The 21287-nt window shown below is 37.7% G+C and overlaps 1 protein-coding gene across 1 annotated transcript in view; it reads left to right on the plus strand.

The window, feature by feature from the left end:
* The window catches only part of LAMA3 (laminin subunit alpha 3), a 360924-nt gene that overhangs the window by 198229 nt on the left and 141408 nt on the right, over positions 1-21287 (plus strand). Inside the window, exons 29-31 of the mRNA XM_007487607.3 lie at positions 5621-5718; positions 7648-7792; positions 10489-10615. Of these exons, the coding sequence (XP_007487669.1) occupies positions 5621-5718; positions 7648-7792; positions 10489-10615 (370 nt within the window). The remainder of the gene's footprint in view (positions 1-5620; positions 5719-7647; positions 7793-10488; positions 10616-21287) is intronic.

Genomic DNA, 21287 nt, shown 5'->3' on the forward strand with positions numbered 1-21287 from the left:
ACAATATATACAAGTTCCCAACACAAGGGTTATTATCCGCCTCCCCTGTCAAACCCTCTTTGCCCCTATTGGGCCCTGACACTTGTGCCTCCAACCCACTTCAGGTGACATAAGGGGAACAACTGAACTGTTTATTGCCCTTTTTTCTTTCATCAGTCTCCCTCCCAAGCTCATTTGGGATTCAGGACAATCAACAAAAGGTAACAAACTAGCCTTTGTAAGGCTGAGAATATCACATTTAATTCTGTCTCACACAATATTATTCATTTTTGTAAGAGAGTAATATTATAAAACCAAAACCCCAAATCACATCCCCATATAAACAAGTGATAATCATGTTTCATCTACATTTCTACTCCAACAGTTCTTTCTCTAGCTGTGTGTGGATAGCATTCCTTTTCATAAGTCCTCAGAGTTGTCCTGGATCATTGTATTGCAAATTAGTAGCAAAATCTATCACATTTGATCATCCCACAATATTTTAGTTACTGTGTATAATTAACTCCCAATCCTCCCAATTCTGCTTATTTCACTCAGCATCAGTTCATGTAAGTCCTTTCAGTTCTTTTTGAAATCATCCTGTTAATCATTCCTTATGGCACAGTAATATTCTGTCTCCATCATATACCACAATTTGTTCAGTCATTCCCCAAACAAGGGAGACCTCCTCAGTTTCCAATTCTTTGCCACCACAAAAAGCACAGCTATAAATATTTTTGTACAAATTGGTCCTTTCCCATTTCTTTTTATCTCTTTGGAATACAGACCTAGTAGTGGTATTGCTAGATCAAAAGGCAGGCATTTTTTAAAAGCCTTTTGGGCATAATTATAAGTTACCCTCCAGAATGGTTGGATCAATTCATAACTCTTATCGGGAATGCATTAACATCCCAGTTTTGCCACATCCTCTCCAGCATTTATTATTTTCCTTTGCTGTCATATTGGACAATCTGCTAAGTGTGAGGTGGTACCTCAGAATTGTTTTGATTTGCATTTATCTAATCAGAGAGATTTAGAACTTTTTAAATGTGATTATTGTTAGCTTTGATTTCTTTATCTGAAAAATGCATGTTAATATCCCTTGACCGTTTAGAATGACTTAGTTTCTTATACATTTGACTTAGTTCTTTATATATTTCAGAAATTTGATTTTTATAATAGAAATTTGTCATAAAACTGGCAAATTTATTTTAAGGAATCTGCTTACTTTGTAGTGATACTTGAGACACTGGGGAAAACAAGAAGCCCACCTCTTTTTCCTGGCTCCCCATTAAGTTGCTCCTGAATTCCCCTTCCTCCACTACTTATAAACAGACATAGTTTATTTCCAGTGTATCCTTTCTTATGGAGATTAATGTTCTTTCTCTCACTTTGTTTGAAGAGCTTTGAGAACTGTTCCTCTTTTTAGTATGCTGTCTGTCTAAGCATCTAGTATGAGGTTCTGCATTTAATAAGCTTCCATTCATTAAATATTGTTTCAAGAATTTGTTTCAAGAATACAGAACACTGGTAAAAACTATGCTAAAGCTCATGGCTGTTGATTTCTCCATCCTGACCCACTCAACTCACTCCTCCCCAATTCTCTACAATCTAGGGAATTAACTTCCCCATTTTTCCTACTGAGACAAAGGACTAGTTTAAATCTGAGGACTCTCAAATTAACAACTGTGATTTACACCTTACTTAGAGGATAAAGGTCTTAGAATTTATTTTTTTCTTGTTCCTAGAAACTAGGCATTAATTATTTGGGGTATTAACTTCCTTATTTTTTTTTTTACTGAGACAAAGGGAACAATTTAATTTAGAGATTCTATGATTCACACCTTTCTTAGAGCAAGAAAATAAAGTTTTAGAGTTTATTTTTCTTAGTTTCTGGAAACTATTTGTTACCTATTCTGCTTAACTAATGTATATATGTATATACACATATATACTTAACTAGTAATTACTATACTATTGTATAATGTATATATATACTATACTAGTTTATAGTGTATATATATATATATATATATACATCTATGCACATACTAGTTAACTATATAGCTGTGAAGGTGAAGCAATGGAACGCATGCCAGAAATGACGTGCATAGACTTCCCTGTGGGCATGCATGCCAAGGGCCCAGTACACCTGTCCCTGCAACACAGAGTTTGCCAGAGTTCCTAACTAAAAAGCCAGAGGGATCCGTTTTAGCTTTTTGGCTTAGAGAAATGATACTGTTTTGCTAGATTCCAAGAGGTGTTTGTTATATTCAAAGGGTAATTTCTGTTTCTGATGATCATTGAGACAAAGTTCTTGTTACCAGTGACAGTTGACTGAATTTTTCTAATTGGAATAATTCCAAACCTGCCTTCTCCAATAAGAATGAAAATTATCCTTTTACAGATTTTATTTGAAATTTATTTTTAAAAACCTACCTCACTATGTTTCAGTGTTTTGGAATTTAAATGGCATATGCATTATCTGCAGAGTTAGGTGTTGTGGGTATTTTTTTTTGTTTTGTTTTTTTACTTTAAGGGAGCACTCTCGGCAAAGAGAGCCATTATATTTATCCTATACCTGTCAATATACTCTTTTTCGCCAACTGCTAAAGGGAAGCTTTTATTTTGTCATTCTTTCCCAACACTGGCTTTGAGGCAGGAAGACTTCAAAAGCAACTGGATTTTAAATGTGCCCTCAGACACTTGCTAGCTATATGATTCAAGATGAGTCATTTAATCTCTCTAAGCCTCAGCTTCCTCATATGAAAAATGTAGATATGGTACCACCTAATTTTCCAGATATCTTGTGTACAATGTTTTAAAAACCATAAGGAACTATATAAATGCTAATTACTATTTGTGCTATTATTATTACTAGTCTTTTATTAATGAAGGCAATAGTTTTAAAATGTGAGTCACTTAAACGTTTATATTTCAGATCTATGTAGTTCCCTCTGTCCATTTTTGGGCTTATGTAAGGGTTGGAGGAATTGCAATTTATTGATTAGAATATTTAAGAATGTAAGCTCCTTGATTGTAGGGACCATTTCACTGCTGTATATAGCTACCATGACACATAATAGACACAAGCTTGGTGATCAATGGGTTAATTCTGTTTTTGTTTTTAAAATCCCTTATCTTCCTTCTTAGAATCAATACTGTGTATTGGTTCCAAAACAAAAGAGTGGTAAAAACTAGGCAATAGAAGTTAAATGACTTGATTAGGTCATGCAACTAGGAAATTGTCTGAAATCAGATTTGAACCTAAGACCTCCTGTTTCTAGGTCTTGTTCTCTTCTACCTATTTTCCCCTGGATTAGCTTAAGGTGTGACTATAATCCTATCTTCTATCCAATTTATCCAATAAACATTAAGTGCCTACTATGTGCCTCAATAGCTGGGGATTCAGTTAATTAAAAAAGACAATCCCTACCCTCAAGAAGTTTATAATCCAGTGGAGGAGAGACAACATACAAAGGGAGGCATGGAGGGAGAAAGGGAGGACTTGTTCTGTGACATTAAAACCAGGAAGAACAGCAGGTACATACTGGAGTGACCTGAGAAAGTCTAGCATCTGTCCTCTATAAAGGAAGGCATTTAGGAGGAGTTTGGCACTCCACTCTCCAGTCCTCTGATCCAAGGATAGAAGGCTGTGGGACTAGGTGTCAGTTAGGGCTTGAGTTGGTAACCTGGTTTTGTGATGAGATAAGAAGTGATGAGTTTATCTTGGGAGGAGCTGTTTTGTTCTGTGGATTTGAGACCTGGGATAGCAGCAGATAGTAGAGAAGAGTGTGCCCATTGACCCAGGCTTCCCTCTTGATGTATTATTTGTGCTGACATTGAGGGAAAGCTTTCTCAGTCATCATCTGAGTGGAGGTGCACTTCTGAATTGGTGAAAAAGGAAGGACTTGTGTGACCACTGACAATTAATTAATTAACCAGTATTATTAAGCAGCAGGAACCAGGCATTATGTCAAGGTCTAAGGATACAAATATAGTCACTTAAAAGACTATTCCTTTCAGATACATAGAATCTATGAACTAGTGATCCATAATATTTCCTTCCTTCCTTCCTTCCTCCCTCCCTCCCTCCCTCCCTCCCTCCCTCCCTCCCTTCCTCCCTTCCTTCCTTCCTTCCTTCCTTCCTTCCTTCCTTCCTTCCTTCCTCCCTCCCTCCCTCCCTCCCTCCCTCCCTTCCTTCCTTCCTTCCTTCCTTCCTTCCTTCCTTCCTTCCTTCCTTCCTTCCTTCCTTCCTTCCTCCCTCCCTCCCTCCCTCCCTCCCTCCCTCCCTCCCTCCCTTCCTTCCTTCCTTCCTTCCTTCCTTCCTTCCTTCCTTCCTTCCTTCCTTCCTTCCTTCCTTCCTCCCTCCCTCCCTCCCTCCCTTCTCCCTCCCTCCCTCCCTCCCTCCCTCCCTCCCTTCCTTCCTTCCTTCCTTCCTTCCTTCCTTCCTTCCTTCCTTCCTTCCTTCCTTCCTTCCTTCCTTCCTTCCTTCCTTCCTTCCTTCCTCCCTCCCTCCCTCCCTCCCTTCCTTCCTTCCTTCCTTCCTTCCTTCCTTCCTCCCTCCCTCCCTTCCTTCCTTCCTTCCTTCCTTCCTCCCTCCCTCCCTCCCTCCCTTCTCCCTCCCTCCCTTCTCCCTCCCTCCCTCCCTTCCTTCCTCCCTTCCTTCCTTCCTTCCTTCCTTCCTTCCTTCCTTCCTTCCTTCCTTCCTTCCTTCCTTCCTTCCTCCCTCCCTCCCTCCCTCCCTTCCTTCCTCCCTTCCTTCCTTCCTTCCTTCCTTCCTTCCTTCCTTCCTTCCTTCCTTCCTTCCTTCCTTCCTTCCTTCCTTCCTTCCTTCCTTCCTTCCTTCCTTCCTCCCTCCCTCCCTCCCTCCCTTCCTTCCTTCCTTCCTTCCTTCCTTCCTTCCTTCCTTCCTTCCTTCCTTCCTTCCTCTCTTCCTCCCTCCCTCCCTTCCTCCCTCCCTCCCTCCCTTCCTCCCTTCTTTCCTCCCTTCCTCCCTTCTTTCCTCCCTTCCTCCCTCCCTCCCTTCCTTCCTCCCTTCCTCCCTTCCTCCCTTCCTTCCTCCCTTCCTCCCTCCCTTCCTCCCTTCCTCCCTTCCTCCCTTCCTCCCTTCCTTCCTTCCTTCCTTCCTTCCTTCCTTCCTTCCTTCCTTCCTTCCTTCCTTCCTTCCTTCCTTCCTTCCTTCCTTCCTTCCTTCCCTCTTTCCCCTTTCCCTCCTTCCTTCCATCCCTCCTCTTAGAATCAATACTATTAGTTCCAAGACAGAAGAACAATAAGGTCTAGGCAATGGGGATTAAGTGACTTGGCCAGAGTCACAAAGGAGGAACTCTCTTGAGGACAGATTTGAACCTAGGACTTCTTGTTTCTAGGCCTGACTCTTAATCCATTGAGCCACCTAGATGTACCCCACTTCCCCCCCCCATCACCATTTCTCCAAGAGAAATAAGAAAATTGAGTGGCATAGGGTAATTCAAGAGAGATTTCTATAATACTCGAGCTTAATATATTTAACTAAAGTTAATTCATGAGATAGAATGTGTTTCTTGGGGTTACAAAATAATTCTGTTTGAATGAAACTTTTGTTTTACCTGAGACAACTCATAAATGTTAAGTTCTTTTTTGCATTATTTTCTTTCAACAGCACCAAATCTGTATTATACCAGTGGGAGAATTCTCTACAGAATATGTGAAACCCAGTGTGCACTGCATTGCTAGTTATGGGCAATTTGTTAATCAAAGGTATGATTTGTCTCATCTTTAACCTCTTCCTTTAACCTTTTCTCACACAAAGAAAGACATGAACTTAGATTTGTGCCTAGCAGGATGTTTTAATCTCTTTGTGGATGAAATATTGCATTTGACTGCAGCTATGATCATAGGTCATTTTGTTCAAGGTCAATGCTTGTTATAAAACAAAATCAAAAGCTTAATCTCTGCTATCTGTTCAGAAGGCCACAGAATCAGGAAGCAGAAATATTAGTGTTCAGAGGAAGTAGCATAGACTCAGCATCCCTTATCCCCCACCCCCCTTCCCAGTTCTATTCTGAGCCTTATTCAGTTCTGATTCATTCACTAAATGACTGGTCAAGTCTGATCATCTCCCTTTTCATGTCTGAGGCTCCTCATTGCTAATACTGATATCATCACAGCCTCCTTGGTTACCTAATGGATTTGTTTGGGGTTTTGTGGATTTGTTTTTTGTATGTATTTTTAAAAAAATCTTTATATGCAATTATGAAAGTATACATTGGCTTTTTAGCCCAAGATCTATGAGAAATTAGGGAGGATCTAATGGGAATCAGTGTGTGCATCTGAAATTAAATACTCTTTGCTGCTCCTTGCTGTTCCTTATCTATGTGGTTTTGAAGAGATCTTCATATTACAATGTTAATCATGTATTATAATATCATTTTTAATGTGTTATATTTGCATAGTCTGTCTTTGCTTTGATTATCCTCATAACCACTAATAGGACAGTTAGCCTCTTCAGCTAGGGGTGTTCCAGCCATTATTGTTCAGGTTCCACGTGAAATTGAGAAATCAGATTTTTCTCTGCATCTTGACCAGTTGTATTGACCAGATCACGGCTAAAGGCTTGAAAGAAAAAAATAGCCTTTTGTTCAGAACATTCAGGCTGGAAATAAATCCACACAAACACATGCCATTTGTCCCATGAAATTCTTGAGCATAGATTGTTGTAGCTAGATGAGGCCTCAATGATCAGTTAGTCCAGCCTTCATTATTTTGCAGGTAAGAAAACTGAGGCAGAGGAAGGAAAGAAGGAAAGGGGGAAAAAGCATTTATTAAGCACTTATTGTATTCCAGTAGCTAGTTAGGAAATATCAGAGGCTGGATTTGAACTCAGGTCTTCTTGACTCCTGTTCCAGCACTCTCTCCATGGCATTATCCAACTGCCAGAGAACAAATGTAAGCCCAAACTCACATGGCTTGTAAATGGCAAAGATAGAAATCAAACTGAGATCTCTTGGCTTGAAATCTGGTGATCTTTCCCCCAACACTGTGGCTGATCATTCTGTCTTTTGTGTCTTTTATATTTCTCTCCATTCCCCTTTGGCTGCTTGGTACTGTGCTATGGTGCTATGGTGCTATGGTGCTGGAATCAGAAAGACCTCAGTTCAAATCTGACCTTAAATACTTACTGGCTCTGTGACCCTAGCCCAATCTCTTCACTCTTTCTGCCTCAGTTTCCTCATCTGAAAAATGAACTGGAAAAGGGAAAGACAATTTCAGCATCTTTGCCTAGAAAACCCCAAATGAGGCCACAAAGAGTTAGGCATGACTAAAAAGACAGAACATCAAAAAAAATAGTAGAAAGATTCCTCAACTTAGAATCAGGAGGCACGAGTTTGAGTTGGAACTCTGATCCTTAAAAGCTAGGTGACCTTAGGCAAATCACCGAACTTATCTCAACCTCATTTCTTTATCAGCAAATCAGGGGTCACCATAACCATCTAGCGTGTTTCCCAGGGGGTAGGATGAGGACTAAATGAAAGCATGTGTTCACAAATGCCCTTTAAATTAGAACTGGAGGGAATCACGGTTAAGGGCTTTTGGCTGGACGTTCTTTGTGTTTTCCTTTTGTCTAAAAGTAATGTGAGGTTTGCCCTATTCTTCAGAAAAAGAATTATTTTAAAATTCTATTTTTAGTTCCTCCTGTATCCTTTTAGCACATGAAACTCCTCCAACAGCTTTAGTTTTGGATGCCTTAAATGGCGGAATGCTTCCCTTCGTGCCCCAGGATCCCTTACCTTCTGCATCTGGGTTCCGTGGAGTCATCCTGAAGTCACCACAGGTAATTCATTCACTTCTTGTATTATGGTCTCTGAATGAATATGGCTTCCAAAAACTCAGGCTCTGTCCAGACTTTCCCAGCCTTAAGTGAAATTCCCTTTTCCCAAGTCTGTCTAGTAGTGACTGCTTGTATTGCTAAATTTGACAAATATTTATTTGGTGCCTGTTGTGTATAACACACTGGGCTGGACATGGAGAGGATGTAACACACACACATATCCCTAGAGAGATTATGTTGTATTAGGTGGATACAATCCGTATAGGGAAACCTGGCTGGAATGTAGAATTTATTAAGAGAAGTAGTATGAATTTAGGCTGGGAACGAGTCAGATTGAAGAAAACTTTAAATGATTGGGAGAGAAACTTGTATTTTAGCCTAAATCAGTCATTATCAAAATGTGATCCTTGGCCTGAGGGAGGTCAAAACCATTTTCATAATCATACTACCTACTAAAATATTCCTCACTGATGAAAAGATAATCCCGGGCTCTTGAAGACGCTTTCTGCCAAGCTGGCAGGAATTCTGGCAGGTCTATTCTGGCAAGGTCTATTACTAAGCTGGGAAGATTTTGAGTATAGGCACAATGATTGAGTGTATGTCTTACTTGAGGATGATTTTAGAGGAGCTCATCACCAGATTGGCCGTAGAGTTGATGGTTGATGACCTTTTCAGCTATAGAAACTGTTGCAGACTAGGGGGAGGGTGTCTGTGTACTGGTAAATGTTCAACAATCAGCTTTCCAAAGCACTATGCACTTTAAGTTGAATCTGTATTATTAAGATTTTCTACATTGCTTTCTTAAGTCTAGAACAGCGCTATCAAACTGTCAAACTGTGGAGTGGGACCCAAACAGATTAACATGTAATTGAGAAATGTTTAACCAAATAAAGTAAAATACAACAGGACAAAAAAAATGATGTTGATTTGTGGTTTTCTAAGTCAATATATGTAGCTCTCAGGGATCCATTTCTTTTTGAGTTTGACACCATTGGTCTAGAGTTTAGATAATCAATAATCCATAAAACTAAGCCTTGATTTGTAGCCTTTGTTGATTTCTAGGATGTAAATGTTCACACAGAAAATTTCACAGTTGGTTCTGGTGAACCTGGGTTGTGCTCCATGGAGGTCAAGGAGGTACTCTCACAGTAAAGAGCTCAGATCCATTAAAGGTCTTTATCTTTGGCCCCTACCTACATGCCCTTGAGAGCAGGAACTCTTTCATTTTTGTCTTTGTGTGCCTGGCTTCTAGCATAAGACTTGTAGGTTTTAGAAAAATGATAAATATTTGTTGAAGTGAAGAGAATCATAGATTCCTTTATTTCTTTCAAGAATATCAAATATCATCTTTTTTTTTTTAAACTTTACCTTCTGTCTTAGAATCAATACCATGTATTGGTTCCAAGGCAGAAGAGTGCTAAGAGCAAAGTATCGGAGGTTAAATGACTTGTCTAGGTCACACTGCTAGGAAGTGTCTGAAGCCAGATTTGAGCCCAGGACCTCCTGTCTCTACTCCTGCTCTCAATTCACTGAGCCCCCTCATGCACCACCTTTTTGTTTGTGTGTGACTTTTTCTTTATTTTATTCCAGTATCAAATTTACATGTAAGTTTTCCAAAGTTACATGATTTATGTTGTCTCCTTCCTCTCATCCTCCCCCCTCCCAGAGTTAACAAACAATTCCACTCAGTTATACATGTATTATCTCTTAAAACCTATTTCCATATTACTCATTTTTGTGAGAAAGTCTTATAAGACTATAGTTCCAAATCAAAACCCCAAATAAATAAATGATAAATCATATGTTTTCTTCTGCATTTCTACTCTAACAGTTCTTTCTCTGTAAGTGAATAATGTTCTTTTTCATAAGTCCCTCAGAATTGTCCTGGGTCATTGCATTGCTGCTAGTAGCAAAGTGATTTGATCCCATAATATTTCAGCTACTGTGTATGATGTTCTCCTGGTTCTGCTCATTTCACTCTGCATCAGTTCATGTTGGTTTTTCTAGATCTTTCTGAAGTCATTCTGCTCATTATTCCTTAGAGGACAATAGTATTTCATCACCCTCATATACCACAATTTGTTCAGCCGTTCCCCAATCGAAGGGCATCCTCTCAAGTTTCCAATTCTTTCCCACTATAAAGAGCGCAGCTATAAATATTTTTGTACAAACAAGTCCATCCCCGGTTTTTAAAAATCTCTTTGGGATACAGACCTAGTAGTGATATTGCTGGATCAAAGGGCAGACAGTCTTTTGCTGCCTCTTGGGCATAGTTCCAAATTGTCTTCCAGAATAATCATTCTGGATCAATTCACAACTCCACTAGCAATGCATTAATGCTCCAATTTTGCCACATCCCCTCCAGCATTTATTATTTTCCCTTTACTGTTGTACTGACCAATCTCGTGCATCACCTTCTAAAGATAGTCTCCCATGATTCCCCTAGCTGCTAGTTTCCTCCCTCCCTCTCTCAACTACCTTGTATCTGTTTTGCATTTATTCTCTATATACATGCCATCTCCCTCAGTAGAAAATAAGTTCCTTGTGAACAGAAACTTCCATTTTTTTATCTTTGTATCTCCAACACCTGTCACATGGTAAGCACTTTAATGTGTTTTTTTTTTTAATTAGTTGATAGAATTGAATCAATAGTAGTTGTTAGAGTAAAAAATTTCTTTCTTTGCCTTTTCCCTTCCTAGAATCAAGTTACCTTGAGAGGAAGAGTGCCACACCCGGGCCAGTATGTCTTCATTGTCCATTTTTGTCAGCCAGATTATCCAACATTTCCTGCTCAGGTGGTTGTGGAGGGAGGGCAGCAGTGGTCAGGTGAGCTACCATGTATATTTCCAACACTTAAGACCCCTCCTTTCTTGCCAAGACAATCGAGGCATTCTTTAGTTCAATTACTGTCTACACAGATAACTTCCAGAACAATTGATAATGTCCTTGTTTTTCCAAAGCCTCCGTTCTGCTCTACCAACTGCCTATTAAGATTTATGAACTGAGTGTTATATAATCAGAGTAAACTCAGAATATCCAAAGCAGAACTCGGCATCTTTCCTTTAAAATTTACTACTTTCCCTAAATTCTCTATATGACTATCAAGGACATTACCATCCTTCTAGTCACCCAGGTTTGCCACCTCAGTGTCATCTTTGACATACCATTCTCTTTTCTGAAAAACTGAAGTGTTTAAATTTAATTTTTTCTATTAGTAATTTATTACTAATTAGTAGTTTATTTTCTTCCCTCCTCTTTCTTTTCCATTCCACTCTTGATTAAAAAAGAAAAACCAAATCCTTCTAACAAATATGTATGGTAAAGTAAACAAATTCTTAATTTGACCATATCGGGAAAAGCATTTCATTCTGTATCTTCAGTTCATCATCTTTCTGTTGGGAGATGCATAGCACGCTTTGTCACAGGGCCCTTGGAATTGTATTTGGGGTTTACAGTAATCAGAGTTCCTAAATATTTTAAAGAAGTTTGTCTTTACAAATTTTTATAATTTAAATATTATAAAATTAATTGTTCTCGTGGTTCTGCTCACTTTACATGAGGGCTTCTTAAATTATCTTGCATCTGCTTTGCATTTATTCTCTATCTATATGCTATCTCCTCCAGCAAAATATGTTTCTTGAAAACAGAAACTTTCATTTTTGTAAGAAATTAAGTATTCTGAAATAAACCAGAGCTCTTACTTACACCTGAGTAAGTACCATTTTTCTTAGAAATAAGCTAAATTTATAAGGGGAACATATTAAGGTATGAGGAAAAATAACTGTTAAAAGTATATTTGAAATAAAGTGTTAGGTTGTTATACCTTTTTGCTAAAATACAAGTGAAAGAAATTGTAAAATAGGCTGATAATATACCTAAATATGTGACTTCTTTAAAACTTTAAGCCTGATGGCAGAGGAACTAGATTAACATTTCAATGTCTTATCCAGCAGTATATCCTTGATGTTTAATAAATATTTATAATAAACAAACTGTGGTATATGTTGGTGATGGAGTACTATTGTGCTAAAAGGAATAATAAAGTGGAGAAGTTCCATGGAGACTGGAACAACCTCCAGGAAGTGATGCAGAGCGAGAGGAGCAGAACCAGGAGAACATTGTACACAGAGACAAACACACTGTGGTATCATCGAACGTAATGGACTTCTCCATTAGTGGTGGTGTAATGTCCCTGAACAACTTGCAGGGACCCAGGAGAAAAAAACACCATTCATAAGCAAAGGATAAACTATGGGAGTGGAAACACCGAGAAAAAGCAACTGCCTGAATACAGAGGTTGAGGGGACATGACAGAGGATAGACTCTAAATGAACACTCTAATGCAAATACTATCAACAAAGCAATGGGTTCAAATCAAGAAAACATCTAATGCCCAGTGGACTTACGCGTCGGTTATGGGGGGTGGGGGGGAGGAAAAGAAAATGATCTATGTCTTTAACGAATAATGCTTGGAAATGATCAAATAAAATATATTTAAAAAAAAATATTTATAATAATAAGCCAAAACCAAAACCAAAACCAATATCTGGCACAAGTAGACACTTTAACATTTTTAAATTAATTGATTGAATTGGATCAGCAGTAACTATTTATATGAGTGTTCCTCAGTTTCTCTGAAACAATCCCTTGCATAATTTCTTATGGAGACTTCTGGGTAAGCATGGTGGCAGTGTAGATGCGGTATGCTTCCTCTCCTCTGACCCACTGATATAGACCACCTCAAAAACCCCAAAAACCCATTTTCATAAGAACGAAGGGACTCTACTGTAGGGCGCAGCATTGAAGCTACATGGGATTTGGGTATTTCCCCACTATAAGGGGGTGAAAAAGCTCCCACCCAAACGTGAGCTGATCTACCCTCCCCCACCCCACCTATGGAGCCAGAGTTAGAGCCAGCGCGCCAGAAACAGAGAGTGAGCGAGGGGTACCTCAGGAGTAAGCAAGGGGCAAGGGGCACAGCTCCAAATCTAGGGAGCTAAGGCCACCAAGGACCTATACCTGAGAGCAGTTACACCTGAAACCCTGGCAGGCAGGCAGGGGAATGCAGACCTTGGGCGCTCAGAGGCAGTGCTTGTCAAAATCAGTGAGTGAGTAAAGGACACCTTTGGAGTGAGCAAGGGGCACCTCTAGGTCTTGGGAGGTGATTAAGACCACCAAGGACCTACCCCTAAGAGCAGTTACACCCAAAATCCCAGCAGGTAGGGGATCACAGACCGTAGGCACCCCCAGGAAGGTAGTGCAGGTGCAGAGAATTTGAGAGCTCGCCTCAGGCAAAATCCTTGCTCCTTAACTCCATACACAGAGAACCTGCCCAGCTCACTCAGATTTCTGACTAAAAAGGGAAGGTAAATCTTCCACCGTGATGGCTAATTACACACAGGAGCCCCAAACTCCTTCCAAAAAAAAAAGCAAAAAAAAGGGCAGTGACTCTCAAAAACTTTTACAGAGGAAAAATTCAGGCTACAGAGGATATACAGGTGGAAATTCAAACAAAAACAAAACCTTCTAAAAAGTGGAAATTGTCCATAAGCTCTGGAAGAATTTAAATTGGAACTTATCAAAAAGATGGAAGCCTTCTGGCAAGATAAGTGGGAAATGGTCCAAAAATAAAATAAAATAAATTATAGCAAAAACCAAAAAATTATAACAGAAAAATCAAAAAAATTATACCTGAAAATCAAAAAGTTAAAGCAGAAAACCAAGCCTTAAGGACCAGAATTGAGCAACTGGAAACTAATGATCTTGCAAAACAGCAAGAATTAATAAAGCAAAGTCAAAAGACTGACAAAATAGAAGAAAATATAAAATATCTTACTGACACGGTGACAGATCAGGAAAACAGAGGAAGGAGAGACAATTTGAGAATCATTGATCTACCTGAAAATCCAGAAATAAACAAATCTTGACATCATACTACAAGAAAGCATCCAAGAAAACTGCCCCAATGTTCTTGAACAAGGGTGAAAAATAGACATTGAATGAGTTAATAGAACACCCTCTATACTAAATCCCCAAAAGACAACTCCCAGGAATGTAATTGCCAAATTCCAGAGCTTTCAAGCGAAGGAGAAAATTCTACAAGAAGCCAAAAAGAGACAATTCAGATACCAAGGAACACCAATCAGTATCACACAAGACTTGGCAGCTTCCACACTAAAGGACCACAAGGCATGGATCATGATATTCAGAAAGGGAAGAAAACTAGGTCTTCAATCAAGAATCACCTATCCATCAAAACTAACTCCATACTTCCAGGGGAAATTATGGGCATTCAACAAAATAGAAAATTTCCAAGTATTTGTAAAGAAAAGACCAGAACTAAGTGGAAAGTTTGATATCCAAACACAAAGATCAAGAGAAATATGAAAAGGTAAATAAGAAAAAGAGGGGAAAGGAGAAAAATGTTTTTTTCTTTATATTCAAATTCTCTTATTTAAGGGCTATAATTATATCAAATTATATATATTAATATATGGGGAAATGTAATTTGTAAATCTCAAAACATATATTCATTATAATAGTAATTAGAAGAATGGCTCATAGGAAAAGATTGGGGCAGTAAGGGCTATAAGATGATATGCAAAAAAAAAAAGAAAAAAGGTGAGGGGGAGTCAAAGAGGGTACCAAGAGATACTTGAAGAAATAAAATAAATAGAATAATCTTTTTCACACAAAGATACACATGGGAAGTGGAGGGGAAGAATACTCTTATAAGAAAGAAAAGAAGAGAGTGCTAATAGATAATACTTAAACTGTACTCTCAGTGAAATCAACTCTGAGAGGGAAGAGAATCTAGATCCATTGGGATCTTGAATTCTATCTTATCCTACAGGGTAAGGGAGAAGGTAAAACTAATGGGGTTAGGAGGGAGGGAGTACAAAAATGGAGGGAAGGAGAGGGGGGAGGGAACTTAACAGACCCTAAAAAAACAAGAAGGGAACAAAAAGGGAGGGACCGGAAAGGGAATCATATCAAGGGAGGGGATTAGGGGGATTGATTAAAAGTAAACCACTCATTTAAAAGCATATAGCATAAGAAGAAGGGACAGAACTAGGAGAGGATATCAAAATGATAGGGAATTCACAAGTGGCAATCATTACTTTGAACGTGAATGGGATGAACTCACCCATAAAATGTAGATGAATAGGAGAGTGGATTAGAATCCAATACCCTACCATATGTTGTCTATAAGAAATACACATGAGGCAGGTAGATACTCACAAGGTCAGAATTAAAGGGTGGAGTAATACCTATATGGCCTCAACTGATAGAAAGAAGGCAGGAATTGCAATCATGATATCTGACAAAGCCAAAATAAAAATAGACCTGACTAAAAGGGATGGGGAAGGTAAATACATACTGATAAATGAGAGTATAGAAAATGAGGAAATATCACTAAACATGTATGCACCAAATGGTATAGCACCCAAATTTCTAATGGAAAAATTAGTAGAAATAAAGGAGGAAATAGATAGTTAAACTATACTAGTGGGAGACCTGAACCTACCACTATCAAATTTAGATAAGTCAAATAAAAAAATAAGTAAGAAAGAGGTAAAAGAGGTGAATGAAATCTTAGAAAAATTAGAGTTAATATATATATGGAGAAAAATAAATAGGGACAAAAAGGAATACAACTTCTTTTCAGCAGCACATGGTACATTCACAAAGATTGACCATATACTAGATCATAAAAACATGGCATACAAATGCAGAAAAGCAGAAATAATAAATGCAACCTTTTCAGATCACAAGGCAATAAAAATATGCCTAAAGTAAGGGTACATGGAGAGCCAAATCAAAAATTAATTGGAAATTAAATAATATGATTCTCCAAAATTGGTTACTTAGAGAACAAATCATAGAAACAATTAAAATTTCATTGAAGAAAATGACAATGATGAGACATCCTTTCAAAATCTATGGGATGCGGCCAAAGCAGTACTCAGGGGAAAATTTATATCCTTGAGTTCATATATTAACAAATTAGGGAGGGCAGAGGTCAATGACTTGAACATGCAAATCAAAAAACTTGAAAGTGAACAAATTAAAAATCCCGAGACAAAAATCAAATTAGATATCCTAAAAATTAAGGGAGAAAGTAATAAAATCAAAACTGATAGAACTATTGAACTTATAAATAATAAGACTAGAAGATGGTATTTTGAAAAAACAAACAAAATAGACAAAGTGCTGGTCAATCTAATAAAAAAAGGAAAGAAGAAAATCAAATTAACAGTATCATAGATGAAAAGGGAAAACTCACCTTCAATGAAGAGGAAATTAAGACAATCATTAAAAACTATTTTGCCCAATTATATGGCAATATATATGCCAATCTAGGTGATATGGATGAATATTTACAAAAATATAAATTGCCTAGATTAACAGAAGAAGAAATAGAATTCTTAAATGATCCCATATCAGATAAAGAAATTGAACAGGCCATCAAAGAACTCTCTAAGAAAAAATCCCCAGGGCCTGATGAATTCACAAGTGAATTCTATCTAACATTCAAAGAACAGATAATCCCAATACTCTACAAGCTATTTGATATAATAAGCAAAGATGGAGTTCTACCAAATTCCTTTTATGACACAAATATGGTACTAATTCCAAAGCCAAGCAGGTCAAAGAAAACTACAGATCAATCTCCCTAATAAACATACATGAAAAAATCTTAAATAGGATACTAGCAAAAGGACTCCAGCAAATTATCAGAAGGGTTATTCACTATGATCAGGTGGGATTTATACCAGGAATGCAAGGATGGTTCAATATCAGGAAAACCATCCACATAATTGACCATATCAACAAGCAAACCAACAAAAATCACATGATTATCTCAATAGATGCAGAAAAAGCCTTTAACAAAATACAACACCCATTCATATTAAAAACACCAGAAAATATTGGAATAAAAGTATAGGAATAGAAGGGTCTTTCCTAAGAATAATAAACAGTATCTATCTAAAACCATCAGCCAACATCATATGTAATGGGGATATAGTAGATGCATTCCAAATATGATCAGGAGTTAAACAAGTATACCCATTGTCACCTTTATTATTTAACATTGTACTAAAAACACTAGCAGTGGCAATTAGAGAAGAACAAGATATTGAAGGTATTAAAATTGGCAATGAAGAGACAAAGCTATCACTCTTTGTGGATGATATGATGGTCTACTTGAAGAATCCTAGAGAATAAACTAAAAAGCTAGTGGAAATAATGAACAACTTTTGCAAAGTTGCAGAATACAAAATAAACCCACATAAGTCATCAGCATTTCTATTTATCTCCAACACATCTCAGCAGCAGGAATTAGAAAGAGAAATTCCATTCAAAATAACCCTAGACAATATAAAATAATTGGGAATATATTTGCCAAGACAAACACAGGAAATATATGAACACAACTACAAAACACTCTCCACACAACTAAAACTAGATCTGAGCAATTAGAAAAACATTAACTGCTCGTGGGTAGGACGAGCCAACATAATAAAAATGACCATCCTACCCAAACATCTATTTATTTAGTGCCATACCCATCGAACTTCCAAAAACCTTCTTCACTGAATTAAAAAAAAACATAACAAGGTTCATTTGGAAGAACAAAAGATCAAGGATATCCAGGGAAATAATGAAAAAAAAAATACAAAGGAAGGTGGCCTTGCATTCCCAGATCTCAAACTATAGTATAAAGCAGTGGTCATCAAAACAATTTGGTACTGACTAAGAGACAGAAGGGAGGATCAGTGGAATAGATTTAGGCTAAGTGACCTTAGAAAGACAGTCTATGACAAGCCCAAGGATCCTAGCTTTGGGGGCAAAAATACACTATTTGATAAAAACTGCTGGGAAAATTGGAAGACAGTGTGGGAGAGATTAGGTTTGGCTCAACACCTCACACCCTACACCAAGATAAACTCAGAATAGGTGAATGGCTTGAATATAAAGAAGGATTACTATAAGTAAATTATGTGAACACAGTAGAGTATACATGTCAGACCTTTGGGAAGGGAAAATTTTTTAAAACCAAGCAAGACTTAGAAAGAGTCACAAAATGTAAAATAAATAATTTTGACTACATCAAATTAAAAAGCTTTTTTACAAACAAAACCATTGTATCCAAAATCAGAAGGGAAATAACAAACTGGTGTGGAAGAGGCATGAAGGAAGAGGGAATTTTCATGCTTGCAAGGTAGAAAGCTAAGAGTATAAGAGTCACAAGCCAGAGTATATCAGTTACTGCAACTAGAAATAGTTCCAGCAGATTATCATTTCTAATACACTGGGAAACAATTTTCATAACAAAAACCTCTGACAAAGGTGTAATTACTCAAATTTACAAAGAGCTAACTCAATTATATGAAAAATCAAGCCATTCTCCAATTGATAAATGGGTAAGGGACATGAATAGACAATTTTCAGTCCAAGAAATCAAAACCATTAAAAAGCACATGAAAAAGTGCTCTAAATCTTTTATAATCAGAGAGATGCAAATCAAAACAACTCTGAGGGATCACCTCACATCTAGCTGATTGGCTAACATGACAGCAACAGAAAGTAATGAATGCTGGAGGGGATGTGGCAAAGTCAGGACATTGCTGGTGGAGTTATGAATTGATCCAACCATTCAGGAGGGCAATTGGAACTATGTGCAAAGGACGATAAAAGACTGTCTGCCCTTTGACCCAGCCATAGCACTGCTGGGTTTGTACCCCAAAGAGATAATAAGGAAAAAGACATGTTCAAGAATATTTATAGCTATGCTCTTTGTGGTGGCAAAAAATTGGAAAATGAGGGGATGCCCTTCAATTGGAGAATGGCCGAACAAACTGTTGGTTTGTTGGTGATGGAATACTATTGTGCTCAAAGGAATAATAAAGTGGAGGAATGTTGGTGATGGAATACTATTGTGATGGAATACTATTGTGCTCAAAGGAATAATAAAGTGGAGGAATTCCATGAGGACTGGAACAACCCCAGGAAGTGATGCAGAGTGAGAGGAGCAGAACCAGAAAAACATTATACACAGAGACTGATACTCTATGGTACAATCAAACGTAATGGACTTCTCCATTAGTGTCAATGCAATATCCCTGAACAATCTGCAGGGATCTATGAGAAAAAACACTATCCACAATCAGAGGAAAAACTGTGGGAGTAAAAACGCCGAATAAAAAGCAACTGCTTTATTGCATGGGTTGAGGGGGATACAATTGGGGATGTAGACCCTGAATGAACATCCTAGTGCAAATACCAATATGGAAATGGATTATGATCAAGGACACATGTAATACCCAGTGGAATTGTGCATCATCTTCAAGAGGGGAAGGGAAGGGGGAGGAGAGGGAGGAATAGAAAATGATTTTTATAACCACGGAATAATGTTCAAAATTGACCAAATTAAAAAAAAACAATAACATAATTTCTTATGTGAAGAAAAGATTCTATTATGTTTATGTGCCATAATTTTTTCAGCCATTCTCTTAAGTGACAATCATTCTTTAATCCTACAAAAAGAACTGCTTTAGATATTTATACACATGTGGATCTTATCTTTTCTGTCCTTCTTTGAGCTCTTTGAGGTTTAGATCTAATTGCTTGGCTTTTCCCTTTCTATTCTTTTACTGGTCCATCACCCCATTGGCCTGCTCACTCTTACCACTTTCTTCATTTTCACTTCACACAACTGCCAAGTCCTGTCAAGTCTATCTCTACAATGCCAGATAAACGGGTCAATATTTACACAGATTCCCAGTATGCATTTTCAGTAATTTATGCCACTGCAGAAATTTGGAAACACAGAGGATTTTTGACAAGTGCAGGCAAAGAGATCGCATATGCCAAAGTAATAATGCAACTTCTTGAAGCTGTACAACTTCCCAAGGAAGTGGCAATAATCCACTGGAGATCACACACAGGGGCTAATGATCATGTGTCTTTAGGAAACCATAGAGCTGACATTATAGCAAAATTTGTAGCTAGGGAAGGACCTTTTTATGTATTGAATTTCTCAATAGTTGAACAGGACAATCTAACTAATGCCTATAATGAGCAGGAAATTCAATAATGGATAAAGAACTTAGGAGCAAAACAAATAAGAGGAATATGGTTTTCGCAACTAGGCAAGCCCATCCTACTTAAAAATTTATTTTATCACATGTGCAATGCAATACATGCACAAGGACACTGTGGAAACCAAGCTGTGATCAATGCAGTGAGATGATTTTGGACTGCACCAGGAATATCCTCATATGCCATAAGAGTTTGTTGAAAATGTAAAATTTGTATGCAGTTCAATCAGGGAGTTTATAAGACCAAAGGGTTAGGAGGTCGTCCCTTAGCATATACTCCATTTGAATACATAGAGATAGTTTTTATCAATATGACAAAAGACAAAGGGTTTAAGTATTGCCTTGTCATCATAGACAGACTGACTAGATGGCCAGAAGTTTTTCCAGCCAAAAAGAACAATGCAGCATTTGTGGTCAAAATCCTATTAAAAGAAATCGTACCTAGATTTGGGATTCCCTCAAAATTGGACTCAGACCGTGGAAGTCACTTTACTCAGTCAATATTAAATCAAATTTATAAAAATTTAGGAATACAAGCATCATACCACACACCATATCATCCCCAAAGTTCAAGGCAAGTGGAGAGATTAAATAAAGACATTAAAACATTGATAGGAAAATTTTGTGCAGAAACACACCAAAAATGGACATGCAATTTGGCAAGGAAGGACTTGTAAACTAGCTTACATTGCAATGATAGGTGGAGACTGTCAATTAACAAAATATATACAAGCTTTACAGACAAGAATAGCAGAGTTGCATGAAATGGGCTTGATACAACAAACAGTACCCCTGGATTACAATTTGCACAACATCAAAGCAGGAGACATAGTATACTTTAAAAATTTGAATAGAAAATTGGATAAAGACATAAAATGGACTGGACCACATGAAGTATTGCTTACTACCCCAACAGCTATAAAAGTTGCAGGGAAAGACTCATGGTTTCACTGTTCCCACGTGAAACCAGAAAAAGTTCAAAATCACTGTAACAGATATAGAAGTTAATTAGACAACAGATAGTGCTGAGAAATGAAAACAAAAACTGATTAACATAAAAAGCACACCACAAAGAAATAATACTGACACATATGTTTGAGACAACTTTCCAGCCCAGAGAAAAAGCAACCCAGAGGGAAAACATCCCAGAGGAAAAACAACCCAGAGGAAAAGCATCCCAGAGGAAAAGCAACCCAGAGGAAAAACATCCCAGAGGAAAAGCAAGCCAGGCGAAAAGCAACCCAGAGGAAAAGATTTTAAACCAGCACAGAGGAAAAGCATCAAGAAAAGCTGCTAGAGAGAGGAAACAAAGGAAAAAAAGCTGAAATGGACAGCTATGATTTTGAACTCTGTAAATTTGTTTATATAAGAAGACGAAAGTTAGAAAACAA

This window comes from Monodelphis domestica, chromosome 3, assembly GCF_027887165.1.
Source record: "Monodelphis domestica isolate mMonDom1 chromosome 3, mMonDom1.pri, whole genome shotgun sequence".
Lineage (NCBI taxonomy): Eukaryota > Metazoa > Chordata > Mammalia > Didelphimorphia > Didelphidae > Monodelphis > Monodelphis domestica.